A 13,762-nucleotide genomic window follows, 5' to 3' on the forward strand; every position below is an offset into this window, starting at 1 on the left:
GACGGAAATTTGCACGAAGCTGGATGCGTTGAGTGTGCTATTTTAACGCTTAATAAACAATCAGGGCTATAAAGTAAATATAGTTTGCATGGGGAAATAATTCCATTGTAGAATGCATACTGAATGTGCAACCACAAATAGCCCCTCCGCAGTTTTGAATTACATATCCACGCTCCAAAACAGCTTGATAAACAATTTCGCGAGCCATCCCCTCTATAAATATTGACTCACCTTTTTAAGTGTAGCTGGAAGCTGTCAGCCAAGAGTTTGACATGTTAATTTTTAAAAAGGAAACAGGTGAAAACAGGAAGAAGGAAAAGTTTCCTGTTTTTTTCTTTTAAGTGGATATATCAGCAAAGAGAACGGGGAGTTTATTCGTGCGGATGTTCATTAGTTTGGCTTTAAAAACAAACAACTTAGAGAGTGGCAACTATTTACTTTAAAATTCAAACAGAGTCGTAAAAAATTCAAACTTGTTTTTGACACTTGTTTGTAACTTTTACGCACATTAAACAAAAAATGCAACAAATGTTTCTTCTATTGTACATAAAAAATATCAATTTCGTTTAAAACGGAAATTTGTAAAAAAAATATAAATAAATAAATATATAAACTATGCTGCACACTGTATACTAGAGCACATTCATTCAAATGATCAAGTGTGTGTGTACGCGTGCGTGCGCACGCTTGCGTGTGGGGAGAGTCGATTCTTTTTTAATGGCTCGTATGGCCAAAAAAAAAAAGTCTGCATGTGGATTTTTGAACTCGGGGGCAGCCGCAGGTTCCTGCCGCAAATCCCACTTGATAAATTCGACAACCCACAAGGTCTTAAGACACACACACACACGAACACACACACACACTTGACAATTTATAGGGCAACGTAGCTGGCCTATATATGCGATCCAGGTGGAAGGCGAGATGCTTCAAAATGGACGATGATGTTGGGGGGGGGGGGGGGTCACACTGTTTTTGGGAATGTACCAGATATGATAACTGGAGTTATTTTCCCCCAAACAAAAGTTTGAAAGTAATGAGAAGACCTCACAAAATGGGAAGGAACCAAATTGTGATTTCAACCAAAGAATGTGGGAAGTTGTTGAAAAGAACCAAACTACAAGAAATGTGGGAAATTCTAGAAAAGTTTAGAACGCGGCACATGTGCAGCCCATTGGGAAGGGACACATTTTGGTGACAGTTATTTCACGCAAAAAAACGTGGAACGTTTGCAAAAAGACTGCACAAAAAGATGTTGGGCAATTTTAATGAAACAAAACCTCATCAGTTTTAGTTACCACTCAAGCTAAAAAAAAAATGTTGTTTACCAAAAGCCTTCAAATTTGACTTTTATGCTAATCAGCTAACGTCATTATAAATTTCCAAACACTGATGCAAAATATCTCGAATACCAACAGTGAAGGCTTAAACTAAGATGCACTTTTGTATCTTGTCTGTATTCATGTTTATATTAATGCCAAATTTTCTTTTTTTTTTTTTCCCTCTTCCAAATGTTGCAATCCACCCCGCAAAAAAAAAAAAAAAACCCTCCATGGATTGATGATGCAAAGAGACCAATCGTCTTGCTACGTGGATTGTTATTTGTTGAGTGGATGTTATTGAGGGAGATGGGGGGGCTCGTAGTCGCCGACCAATCGACGAGCGGCGGGGTCCTCACGTGACCGCTCCCCCGCTCCCCACCCCTCCCCATTCATCAGGGCTGGACCGTGTTGTCTTTGCAATTCATTTATCTGCAGGAATGATTGCGACTATCAGTCTGCAGCTCAGCGCCCGAGCGAGGAGGTGAAAGTCGCGCCACGGGGAGATCGAGCGTCCCAAAAACAAAACACGAGAGACAATAGCGCGTGGGTTTCTTTTTTTTTTTTTTTTTTTTCCGGGGGACGCGTGGGCGTAAGATGCGCGTGAGAAGAGCGCCGTAGAAAGTAAACAAGACTCGGGCGGATTTCGGGGGAGTTGGGACGAGATAGAGAAAGTGAAGAAGAGGGGGCGGGAGGGACGAATATCTGTGCGTGATTTTTTCACCCGTGTCTTCAGTCGCGTCGGCGCGCGCACAGACCGAAGTGGGCGAAGATGCTCCTGGACGCCGGACCCCAGTACCCCGCCATAGGAGTGACCACTTTCGGCTCCACGCGGCACCACTCGACGGGCGAGGTGACGGAGCGGGAGGTGGCGCTTGGTATCAACCCGTTCGCGGACGGCATGGGCGCCTTCAAAATCAACCACGGCTCCCACGAGCAGACGGCGTTCTCCACGCAGGCGCCCGCTGGCTACGCCGCGGCGGCCGCCTTGGGCCACCACCACCATCATCACCACCACCACCCGGGCCACGTCGGCTCTTACTCCACGGCGGCCTTCAACTCCACGCGGGACTTTCTGTTCAGGAACCGCGGGTTCGGCGAGGCGGCGGGCGCGCAGCACAGTCTCTTCGCTTCGGCGGCGGCAGCAGCGGGCGGCTTCGCTGCGGGACCCCACGGACACTCGGAAGCGGCGGGCCACCTGCTCTTCCCGGGGCTGCACGAGCAAGCGGCGGGCCACGCGTCCTCCAACGTGGTCAACGGCCAGATGCGCCTGGGCTTCGGTGGGGACGTGTACGGACGCGCCGCGGCCGAGCAGTACGGCCACGTCACGAGTCCGCGCTCAGACTACGCGTCCACGCAGTTGCACGGCTACGGCCCCATGAACATGAACATGGCAGCGCACCACGGCGCCGGGGCCTTCTTCCGCTACATGCGGCAGCCCATCAAGCAGGAGCTCATCTGCAAATGGATCGAGCCCGAGCAGCTGGCAAGCCCCAAGAAGTCGTGCAACAAGACGTTCAGCACCATGCACGAGCTGGTCACTCACCTGACCGTGGAGCACGTGGGGGGGCCGGAGCAGACCAACCACATCTGCTTCTGGGAGGAATGCTCCCGCGAGGGCAAGCCCTTCAAGGCCAAGTACAAGCTGGTCAATCACATCCGCGTGCACACGGGCGAGAAACCCTTCCCGTGCCCTTTCCCCGGCTGCGGGAAAGTCTTCGCGCGTTCGGAAAACCTGAAAATTCACAAAAGGACGCACACGGGTAAGGCATCGCCAAAACTACAACCAAAAAGTCAGAATGCGAGAAGAAATGAATTTCAAATGAATCAAAAGTCGATACGTGCATGCGTGCTATTTTGCAGTAAAGTGACGTACTTATTTGAATTCAGGTGAGAAGCCGTTCAAGTGCGAGTTCGACGGCTGCGATCGCCGCTTTGCCAACAGCAGCGACCGCAAGAAACATATGCACGTGCACACCTCCGACAAGCCCTACTTGTGCAAAATGTGCGACAAGTCCTACACGCACCCGAGTTCCCTGCGCAAACACATGAAGGTAAAATCGTACTCCTAAAATAAAAGAATTCATAACATGCGTTTTTGTAAGCGTAAAACATATATTTTTTATTGTTTCCTAGGTACACGAAGCGAGCAACCCGGCCTCCCAGCCGTCCCCGGCAGCCAGCTCGGGCTACGAGTCGTCCACGCCCCCCACTATCGTGTCCCCGTCGGCGGAGAACCCGAGCAGCGGCAGCTCCATATCGCCCACGGCCCCCGTGGCGGTGCACCACCACGCCGCCACCACCACGACAGCGGGCAGCCACAGCGGCGCGCTCACGTCCAATTTCAATGAATGGTACGTGTAAAAAAAAATATTTGGGGGGGAAATTGGGTGGGTTTAAAAATGGGAAGGTGGTTTTTTTTTCTGGACTGCAAAGACTTTTTGGAGCGTGGACTGAAAGATTGCATGGACCAAAAAAGAGAAAAGAAGGAGCCAACTTTTCTTTATTTTTACCTAAGGACTGCTCCAAAAGTTGCAAAAAAAAGGGGGGAGGGGGCGTAGGGGGGGAATTGTTTTTGTACATACCACAACCGAGATGGAAAAGAAACATACCTGTAATATTTTATTTTGTAAATATCTTAAGGTTGTGAAGAAAAAAAATGTGCTCCCTTGGTATATGGACAATAGACGCCACTGAAGAAGAATGTTCTAGTCGTGTACCAAATGTGAATGATCCCCAGTATTACAAGGTCGAGCTTATAGTATTAAATGTGCTCTTTTTTTTCCGCCATCATGTATAGCCAGCCACCTCGCAGCATTCTCGTCCCAAAAGGTCCCGTTGGAGTAGCACACTTTTAATCCTTGTTGTTATTTAAATGTCATGTCGACGAAATCGTCTCGAATAGTGAAAAAAAAGCCTGAACAATTCCGTGTCAACCTGTTTATTATGTATACGTGATAAATATACACTAAAAGTTACCTGTGTTGTCTGAAAGGAAGTATTATTATTATTATTATGATTATTATTATTATACATGTATAACTAGCTCAATTTTCCATATTTATCCGCATGTTTTTAGAAGTGGTCGGTATTTATGGAGAAATGCGCTCGTATGTCAAATTTAGTTTCGATTCACCAACAACACAAAAAAATGTTTGGATACATTTTCGTACTATATTCAACGATTAAAAAAATACAAATGCAAAAAAATAATGCGTTGGGCTTGATTTAATTAGGTATAGCAACCGATTGCAGATGACTCCAAAAGCTCAAGTTGAAAAATATTTTCTTCCCCGATTGTTGTCATTTGCGGAACAACAAAAACTCTAAAACGAATATTTAGTAACAACCCCCCAAAAATATAATTTAGAAAAAAATAGCCGCGTGACTCATTAAAGTTGGAATCGCTTGATTGATTTAAGGGAAACGTGCAATTGCCAGCGTGTGTTTGCAACTTTAGTCAATACGAATTGCCCCCCCCCCCCACACACACACACACACACACACGCGCGCGCGCACACACACATCTACCCTAGCGCCCCCTTTTTTCTGTTTATCCAAATTAACATCCAACACTTTTGCCCCGCAGTAATGTGCAAATTAAATCGATTAATCACGCCGGTTGTTCCTCTTGTGTATACACACAAAAAAATAAGTTGGCCTTACTTAATTGTTGGGGAATCTCATTTTGCAATCTAATTTATTTCCGTTTGTGGGATCGCCTGGATTTATAAGGGGGGGGGGGGGCAGTAAAGGGGGGGGGGGGGGGTGCATCAGTGCATGAAAAGCATGAAAAGTGAACCCCCCCCAACTCTAGACCCCCTCTCTTTTTTTTTTTCTTTATTGTTTGTCTGCAGCTTGCTTGAGCGGCCCATTAGGCAGCCAGAGATCACGTCGTGATCGTCGTGCATGTGACAAGTCTTTGTCAGCAATGCACGGACAGCAAAAAAATATATAAAAGGGGGGGGGCAGCTAGTGGCGTTTTCGTCATAGGGGGAAAAGTAGTCAAAACACGAGATCGTGTGCTGGCGTGTGTGTGGTAAAAATGGAGGAGGAGTGTGTGTGTATGGGGGGGGGGGGCAAAATGCATGCACCATCTTGTTGGAAATGTATTGAAATGTATTCATATTTCCCTTTTCATGGACTATTACATCCGGGGGATGACGCGGAAATGACTTTTTCGACTCTATTTAACAATGCTGTCGTCAGGCAGAGTCCATTGCGCTTTTTCGAACACGCGCGCGCACGATCACAACAGCAGATGCCTTCAAAAAATGTTTCTTTTCTTTTTTTCTTTTTATATAAAAAAAAAAAAAAGGACATTACATCGTGCACTGCATCACACTGATGGTTGTTTTTAAAATTGTGCTGACCATATTTGGGCAATTGAGTAGAAACCACTGTCAGTGTGAGACAAACGACGGACCACAAAAATACGTTTTCAACGAGCGCAACTAGCAAAATAAAAAAAATAAAAAAGTGCATGAACTATATTTCATAATAATCATAACACTCGCATTCATTTCTCTTGATTAACAGCTTAGTCAAGTGCAAAGACTAAAAATGTACCTGTAACGCTAACCTAAGAGTGTATTTATTCAAACCGCATTCAATATTTAAAACAAATACAATAATTACCCCAAAGCATATTTTAGCAACACAATGTATAAAAAAAAAAAAAATCCACGACTAAAGAATTTTAAAAACATTTCTACAATGATAATAATTTGTATTGATTTTATGATACAGTGCAAACCCTTACCACGAAAATAAAACACCAATACCTTCAAATTGACTGTTTTCTTTTTTATCTTGTCAATTAAACAATGTTAGTTATTGTGCCGTTTCTATTCATTTGACCCTTATGTGAAAACATAACCAGAATATTACCTGGCCTATTTATCGAAATGTCATTCAACTAAACAGCAATAGGACATCGTTAAAAAAAATAAAAGTATGTGTAAACACGGTGTGACTAGATAATGTCCGAGTCAACAGCACGTTAAATGTAACGAGCTGCCATCATCCTCCACGAGCAACGTGCTCGAGTTGGGCCAACGCGAGTGACATGCCAAACACGAAGCCAGCCCAGCTATGCGTTCAATGGCGCCTCATCGCATTACACCATGCGTGTGCACGCGCACGTGCGCGTGTGCGCGCGCGGAAACCAAAGTAGATGGCCATAAGCAAGCACTTTAAATGCATGCGCATCAAGTCTCAGTCATATGGAAGAAGTCGAGTGTTTTTTGGGGGGTCAACGTGTTTCTTTTTGCTTGCAGGTTTTTTTTTCTTATTATTTTATTTTTAAGTTAGGGAAGGGTGGGTACACAGATGCAATAAAGTGTTGACTGTTATTATTGTGTATTATTTTGATCCACGGACTGTGCGTAATTTGCGGACGCGCTACACATGACGTGACTATTTTTAAGCTTCTAAATACAGACCTGCAACTTGCATAGAGGGGGAGAAATGGTGAAGAGTGAAAAAAAAAAGAAATGTAAAAATAAAGATTTGGAATGCAATTTATGCGCGTAAACTCACGAGACACCTTATTAGGTACACCTGCACGTTAATTCTAAACATTTTGAATCTTATTAAACTATTTCATTTTGCTACTCTGTCAATAATGTTAACTGCAATATGGGGTCCACGCCAAGAGGGATGTTCCTAATATTTAGACGTTGTGGCCGAGTAAGATAACATTGCATATTTTACATAATTCGTCACAGTTGACCAATGTTTCATTAAAAAAAAAATTAGGAATTAATAATTCAGCAGTTGTAGTCTGCAGTGCTACATTGCAAGCTGTCTGTAAGAGTTTGAGGTGGGCAGCCAAAATGTGCTTTACATGCACTTGGTCCTTTTTTCTGCTTTAATTTTTTAATCTACACTTAACATGGGTTTCTAATTAAACCGTGTTAATTAGTGCGGTTTGTATTACATCAAGTTCACGTTTCCTAAAAATCAAAGGTAGGTGAAAAGTACAATTTGCATAACATTTTGTGAAACGTAATACATTAATTGGCTGCTCAAATATTAAAATGTGATTTTGATAATTCAACGGTATGTTGTGGTCTTTTTGTACATTACACTGAGGTGTAGGCAGACACACACAGGCACATACAATCTTTAATGTGGTTGAAAACAAAACTTTCTTTTTTACATTTCAGCATTCACACACAATTCTAAAATGCACATTTATTGCCTTTTCAAATAAAAGCCTTATTATACTTCATCATGTTTAAAATTAAAGCCATACATGGCACAGTGTAGCACTGGTTAGCGCATTCGCTTCACACGCCTGAGGTGCAGGGTTCAATTCCGGCCTACTATGTAGAGTTTGCCTGTTCTCCCCGTGCCTGCGTGGTTTTCCTCCGGTTTCCTTAGAAATTCCAAAGACATGCATGGTAGGCACTCCAAATTGCCCTTAAGTGTGGTTGGGAGTGTGAGTGGTTGTTTGTTTATTTGTGCCGTACCTGCGATTGGCTAACGACCAGTGCAGGGTGTCCCCTGCCTACTGCCCGAAGTCTGCTGGGATAGGTTCCAGCACACGACCATCATGAGGAAAAGCAGTTCAGAAGATGCATGGTACTTTTTAAAGCCTTACGATATATACATGGTCATCTTTAAAAAAAAAAAAAAAACATTTTACGAAACATGATCATTTATTTTAAATAAAGCCCTATTATACATGCTCGTTTTTTTTCCCCAAAAAAACCCTTACAAGTGTACATGGTCTTTTTTATTAAAAAAAAAAAAACCAACTTAATATACGTGGTCTTTTTTTTCTAAAAAGAAAAAAAAACCTTACTATACATGATTTAAAAAAAAAAAAAAAGAAGCCATTCTATATATGGTCATTGTTTTTCTAAAAAAAAAAGAAAAAAAGGCCTTACTATACATGGTCATTAACATAATACCATAGTCTGTCTTATACATGGTTGTTTTTAAATACTTACAATACTGTACATGTTTTTTTTTTTTTTTTACACAATTTCTGCAGAAATTGCACATTTTCTACTTATATAAGCACACAACTGATTGGGCCATTTATCTGCAGCTCGTGTGTTCGTTATGGTGACACGCGCACTGTGAAGTGTGACCCCCGTAACATCACTTGTGTTGTCTGACACGCTATTAGGACGGCATGGGAGATTTGTGGAGACCCCGAGTGATGTCGTGCAAGGCCGCACCCCCACCCCCAACATCCCACCTTTACCCCCATTTTTCTTTTTTTTTCTTTTTTTTCTTGGACATGTTGCTTAATGAGGCCGGTCCAATTAGCTCCCTGCTGCAAGCTGGGGTGGAACCTGAGCAGGGGTCTTGGAACCCGGGGAAGTGCCTGGCTCAAGGGCCCTCCCGTTAAGTACATGTTAAATGACTCTGAGGTTCTCTTCGGAACATTTTTGGATCTCTGAGAAAATATTTCCATGGACCACTACAGAATCCCGTTCCATAGTCATGATTAAATTTTTTTTCGACTTGCCATCTTGGAAGGATCACAAAAATAATCTGCAGACTCTAGTCCAACATACATCTTGTCGCAGCTTTGAATAATCGGGTGGACCAAACTCTTATTTTGAAAGTTCCCAACCGACAGCCCGGAGGCCGTGATGGCTTTGTCGCTGGACAATTTTAAATTGCAAAGTCCATAAAGTAAAATATGAGCGGAGAGTTTGGTCAGGGCCACATTTCAACTTGACGCGGTGATAAAAGGGAGGTGCAAAATGTAGCGTCGTCGCCGCTCCCTCCACATCTGCTTATGACTACGTACCAGCGTCTGCTTCCTGCTGAGCCATTTTTGAATACCCCCATCATTTCCCAATAGATTAGTTTCTGTTTTCTGGCGAGGTATCAGGTATCTGGTGTTGAAATTACAAATAAAAACGTCTGCCGCTACCAGAACAGAGTGGGTCCAATCCATAAAAGAAATTCCTCGACTCTTCCCAGACGCGAGCATGTGACTTGGTAAGAAATCATAGCGCTACCACAAAAGACAACAACAACAAAAAAGCGCTTAAATCTTTCATGAATGTCACATTTTTCCTCCATCAAAGCACACCACAAGAACTTGGTGTTCAATAATGTGCTTTTTGTTTTAACTCCTTTGTTGTGCAACAGATTTGAATCAGACACTTAATGGTCACATCATTAGGAGCACAGATGCAACACAAACATTTCTGCAGTTACAAGGAAAGTCAATAAGTTCTATTTATGTTGACCATTATATTAGTTTCAGCTTCTCAAAATGACATCACTGTAAACATTTGCGTATATCAGCGCTATCAACAAAAACCATACCGGAGTGGCATTTTTGCTCTCGACTTCCTTCAGAAATATTCCCAAATAGTTATGATGTCACTGTTTTGACGCTGGGTGGGGCGGTAGGATGAGAACGATTGGATCGGGATTTGGCAAAGAAAAACCGGTGGTCAGCTACCATCAAGCGGTGCACGCATGTTAGCCTTCAGCAGGTGGACGTGCAATATGACCACGGAATGGATGCCAACGTGCGAAAGATACAAACAGGATCCAAGGCGGGAGGGAATGTTATCAATTACCAGACTAAAATAAAACATTGAATTCAGTCTCTGAAGCTGAAATTTGATCATCGAAAGAATCCAGAAGCAGATTATTTTCCTTACTTACACACAATGCCTGCAATTGAGTTGTGGTCTGTTTGGAAGAAGTCCACACGAGCACCGTACAGCTTTTTAAAAATTTTTTTTTTAATGTCAGACAACATTGATCAAACAGCGCAGCTGTGATCCTTCCAATTTGCTCCAATCAACACTTTCCAAATAAAATGCCAAACATCCCCTTGTACATAATAAGACATGTATATCCAATTAGGCGGCCCTGCCTGTTGCTCTGATTGATCATAATTGGGCTAAAGCCGCTTACTCGCTCTGTCCAGGTGTTTTTTGTATATTACGTTTGCGCTCGCTTCGATTCATCAACTAATTGTGTGTTTCCCACCTGTGCGTCTTGCATGTGACCAGAAGAGTCACGCCGCCGCTTTGAATGCAACCCGAGCTACTTTAGATACACTGGTAGTCAAGTTTGAAATCACTTCTAGCTTGCCATACTCATTTAATTCAACTAAAAGCATTCAGCTATCACAATTGCTTCTGGCGTTCCCCAAGGGTCTGTCTTTTGCACCCTTTTGTTCAATTCGTTTGAGCTACTGACCGGCACAATTAAGAAAGAAAATAGTTTTGTTGTTGAAGTTTAGCATCCGGTCAGACTCAAATCAACAGCTTTCATTTTTATGGATTGCTGAATATATTCATCTTTGTATCGAAATTAGTGTTTATCAGTAGGGCAACAGTTTAAGCCAGCGAACCATTGAAGCCACAAATGCAACAAAATTCATCTTCACATTTCAAAAATAGACATTCGGATCTGGTTCAAACGCAGTTTAGAGTACAGAGGCTCCGAGTTACTACTAAATATAAAGAAAGGCGCATACAATGCTGAAAATGGTGATAACACAAGATGTCTTATCGTGTGTTGACACAAACAAGATTCCATGTGTAGCTTAATCTCTCACCTAGTGAATAATCTGAACATGAACCGCATAAAAACGTCACGGTAGCGTCTCCTCGACATGCTATGTTTGAGATTGTTGCGGCCGCGGCGCAGCGGCGCGCGGGGAAAGTATTGGGGTCGGCGGGGGGACGACACGGGATGGAAGAAGATAAGAGCGGACGCCCTTCATCTCACTGGCCGCCGACAGACGTAAGTCAATTTTGCTCTCAGCGGGAGACTTTCCCTGGACCAACTTTTGGCTAAATCCAATCAGCTGCCGGCGGGATGGCCGTGTAGCATGTCACCATGTCACTTTTTGCTTCCAGACGCATCATTTCTAATCATTCACTGCATCGTAGACGCCAATTCTGACAACATTAATTATCAATCGAATTGATGTGTAACGTACATGTTTTATGTATCGGGCTGCGGGGTCACCTTTTCTGTCATTGACCTCCCCGAAAAAAAAAAAAAAAAAAAAAAGGTAAAGCGCTATAGTGCCGTTAGAATAAATATGCCTCACCACACAACATATGGTTTGAAATGCAAACAACATTCCATTCTTTTTTTTTTTTTGGACAAGGTACGAGGGAAGACAATGACGGTTGACTCTTGCTGGACTGCTCTGGCGTGGCGGCCTAGCGTGAAATCTCTCCGTCTGCCAGGTGCGAGATCCCAAATCCCCCAAAACACCCATCAACTGACCTGACAGGCAAGATGGGCCTCAATTTTTTTTTTCTTCATTTGATTGGCTTGATTCCATCATTCCTCATTAACGTGTGCTATTGTCTTATATTCAGGGGAATTATTCCGCGGCGGCTGTCCGAGGGGAACCCTTGAAGCACTTCAGCTCTGTCCGTATCTGGAGTCACATGGTACGTGTTTCAAGGTCATCTGGTCCAAGTTGGCCCAAAAGAAGGATGTAATAAAAAAAAAAAGAGGGGGTGGGCAGGGTAGGGGTGGAAAAAGGAAGGATCCATCTTGAATTTGTGGAATTGCATCGTTACGCCTGAATGCAACGTTCCTCGCATTTCTGGGTGATCATTTTAGACTCGTACAAGTGTCAAGTCCACATTAGTCCACATATGGTTTGTTTTGGAGTAGATCTACACGCCACCATATGGATGGCCCAGAACTGCACCAGAGCAAAAAATTGGTCCCCAACAAATTAAAGAGGAATCGTGTAAAACAGGACACTCTTTGGACTAATTGAATAATATACTTTTTTTTTTATAATAGTTATATTTGTAAAAGAAGGGATCTATTCCAGAATAAAAATATACATTAACAAAGTTCACAATTGACACATTATTTTATCTGCTAAAATTACTGACATTTTGTTCAAAATATTTGTACAAAATATGATTTTTTTTTATTTTAATAGCACACCTCATTCCTACAAGATTTCGACATATAAATAGTAGTTTTGATCACAAGAGGGTTTTGGTCTTGACCTCTGGGCTACAATTTGCCATCATTCTCCATTCCGACTCCTTAGCAAAGGTAACGGGGATTTACTATCCCAAAGTGTACATTCCAGACTTTAATTTAATTCCTCCGTTTATGCAGTAAAGCGCGTTGGAGCGTGTGCACCCGACTCCGTATTGAATGCGTGAATGTGGCTGATTGTCGAAGGGCGACGGCATTACTCGCTAACTAAATAATGCAGTTTAGTGCCATGGCAAGGATGAGCAATGACGCCCGCGGGGGGTCTGGACAATGAATACGAGCAGTGATGAATCTGCTGCGAGATAACAACAGGCCTAAGCATTTTTTTTTTCCAAAGGATATTAATATCCTTTATATTTTCATCCCTTCCATAAACTCCAGCTGTATTGGGATGTTTATGTTGGTGCTTTTGTTTTACCGCCGGGTGTGACAAATGAGTATAGTTACAATGCAAAAAGATGTGAGGCATAATAGCTTCTTTGTTTTTTTGTTTTTTTTAACCTTAATTCTGATATGAGCAAATAAATTTTCATTTCATTCATTATTTGTTTAGCAAATCTGTGCAGTTTGCTGTGTGCAAATTGCAGTGGCGTGTTACCGGGAAAGAAATGATTACAATACGTAAGATGTAAAAACTTTTTAAAATATATATATTTTGGTTGGATTTGGATTTATGCAGAAAAACAGTCACCAGGATGCCAACGCCGAATGTGGACTAATCAATCATGTTTGCGTGGCTGCACCTGCGTGTGCCCAAAAGAAGCTAGCAATAGTTGTAGCAGCTGGCAGGTGCGCCCCAAAAACCTGCTGGAGATCACGGTTGCTATTCATGAAAAATTCCTTAGCCACATTTGCTTTGGAACATAATGTCCTCAGATGCTGAACGCAAACAAGACTCTATTTTTTTTTTTTTTTTTTTTGTGTAGCCTGTCAAGGCCAACACGTGCTCCCCGGTGTACGTTGTTGCGTGGGCCACTTGGAGGTAGTCGAGATTGAAAGTGTCGCAGCAAAACATGGTCTAACTGCTCCCTGGAGAAACGCACTGATTGTGCTTCAAGTCCATGAGGTGATATTATGCTTTAATGTGTTGTTTTACTCCTTCGGGGCTTTTTTCCCCACCCGACATCTGGCGTGCTTTTAATTCGATGACGCCGCCGCCGCCGCCTCGGATTCACTTCATTGCCGATACGACGTTCTCCCCTGCTCTATCGCGATTCGCTTACCGCGGCCACACTATCGCAGATTTTTTTTGTGTGTGTGTACTTCTCGATAATATAATCTGTCATTTTGAGGAACCATCACTAATCAGCGACCTCAAGGTTACCATGAGGTTAATTATAATGCAGGTAGTATGAGAGGAGAGAGGGGGCGGGGCAAAGAAGACCCACGGATTTCTTTACTGCCTCGGTGTCAATTGTGTTCTAAACGTGACGTTTTTTTTCTCGATATTTCCATTCGCCACTTCT

At 42.9% G+C, this 13,762-nt stretch overlaps 1 protein-coding gene across 5 annotated transcripts in view; it reads left to right on the forward strand.

Annotated features, from left to right (window-relative positions):
• zic1 (zic family member 1 (odd-paired homolog, Drosophila)) overlaps positions 1 to 3,743 on the forward strand; it is a 158,989-nt gene extending 155,246 nt beyond the window's left edge. For 4 of the 5 annotated variants that reach the window (XM_085938970.1, XM_085938968.1, XM_085938969.1 and 1 more), the window contains 3 exons: positions 2,053 to 3,079; positions 3,207 to 3,370; positions 3,453 to 3,743. In XM_085938970.1, coding sequence (XP_085795096.1) covers positions 2,089 to 3,079; positions 3,207 to 3,370; positions 3,453 to 3,680 — 1,383 coding nt within the window. In that variant the 5' untranslated portion in view covers positions 2,053 to 2,088 and the 3' untranslated portion in view covers positions 3,681 to 3,743. Of the gene's footprint in view, positions 1 to 1,603; positions 1,863 to 2,052; positions 3,080 to 3,206; positions 3,371 to 3,452 lie in introns of those variants that run through there. The other variant, XM_085938971.1, reaches the window with a different exon arrangement.
• The last annotated feature ends 10,019 nt before the right edge of the window (positions 3,744 to 13,762 follow it).

This window comes from Syngnathus leptorhynchus, chromosome 19 (genome assembly GCF_054491065.1).
Source record: "Syngnathus leptorhynchus isolate UIUO chromosome 19, UIUO_Slep, whole genome shotgun sequence".
Classification (NCBI taxonomy): Eukaryota; Metazoa; Chordata; class Actinopteri; order Syngnathiformes; family Syngnathidae; genus Syngnathus; species Syngnathus leptorhynchus.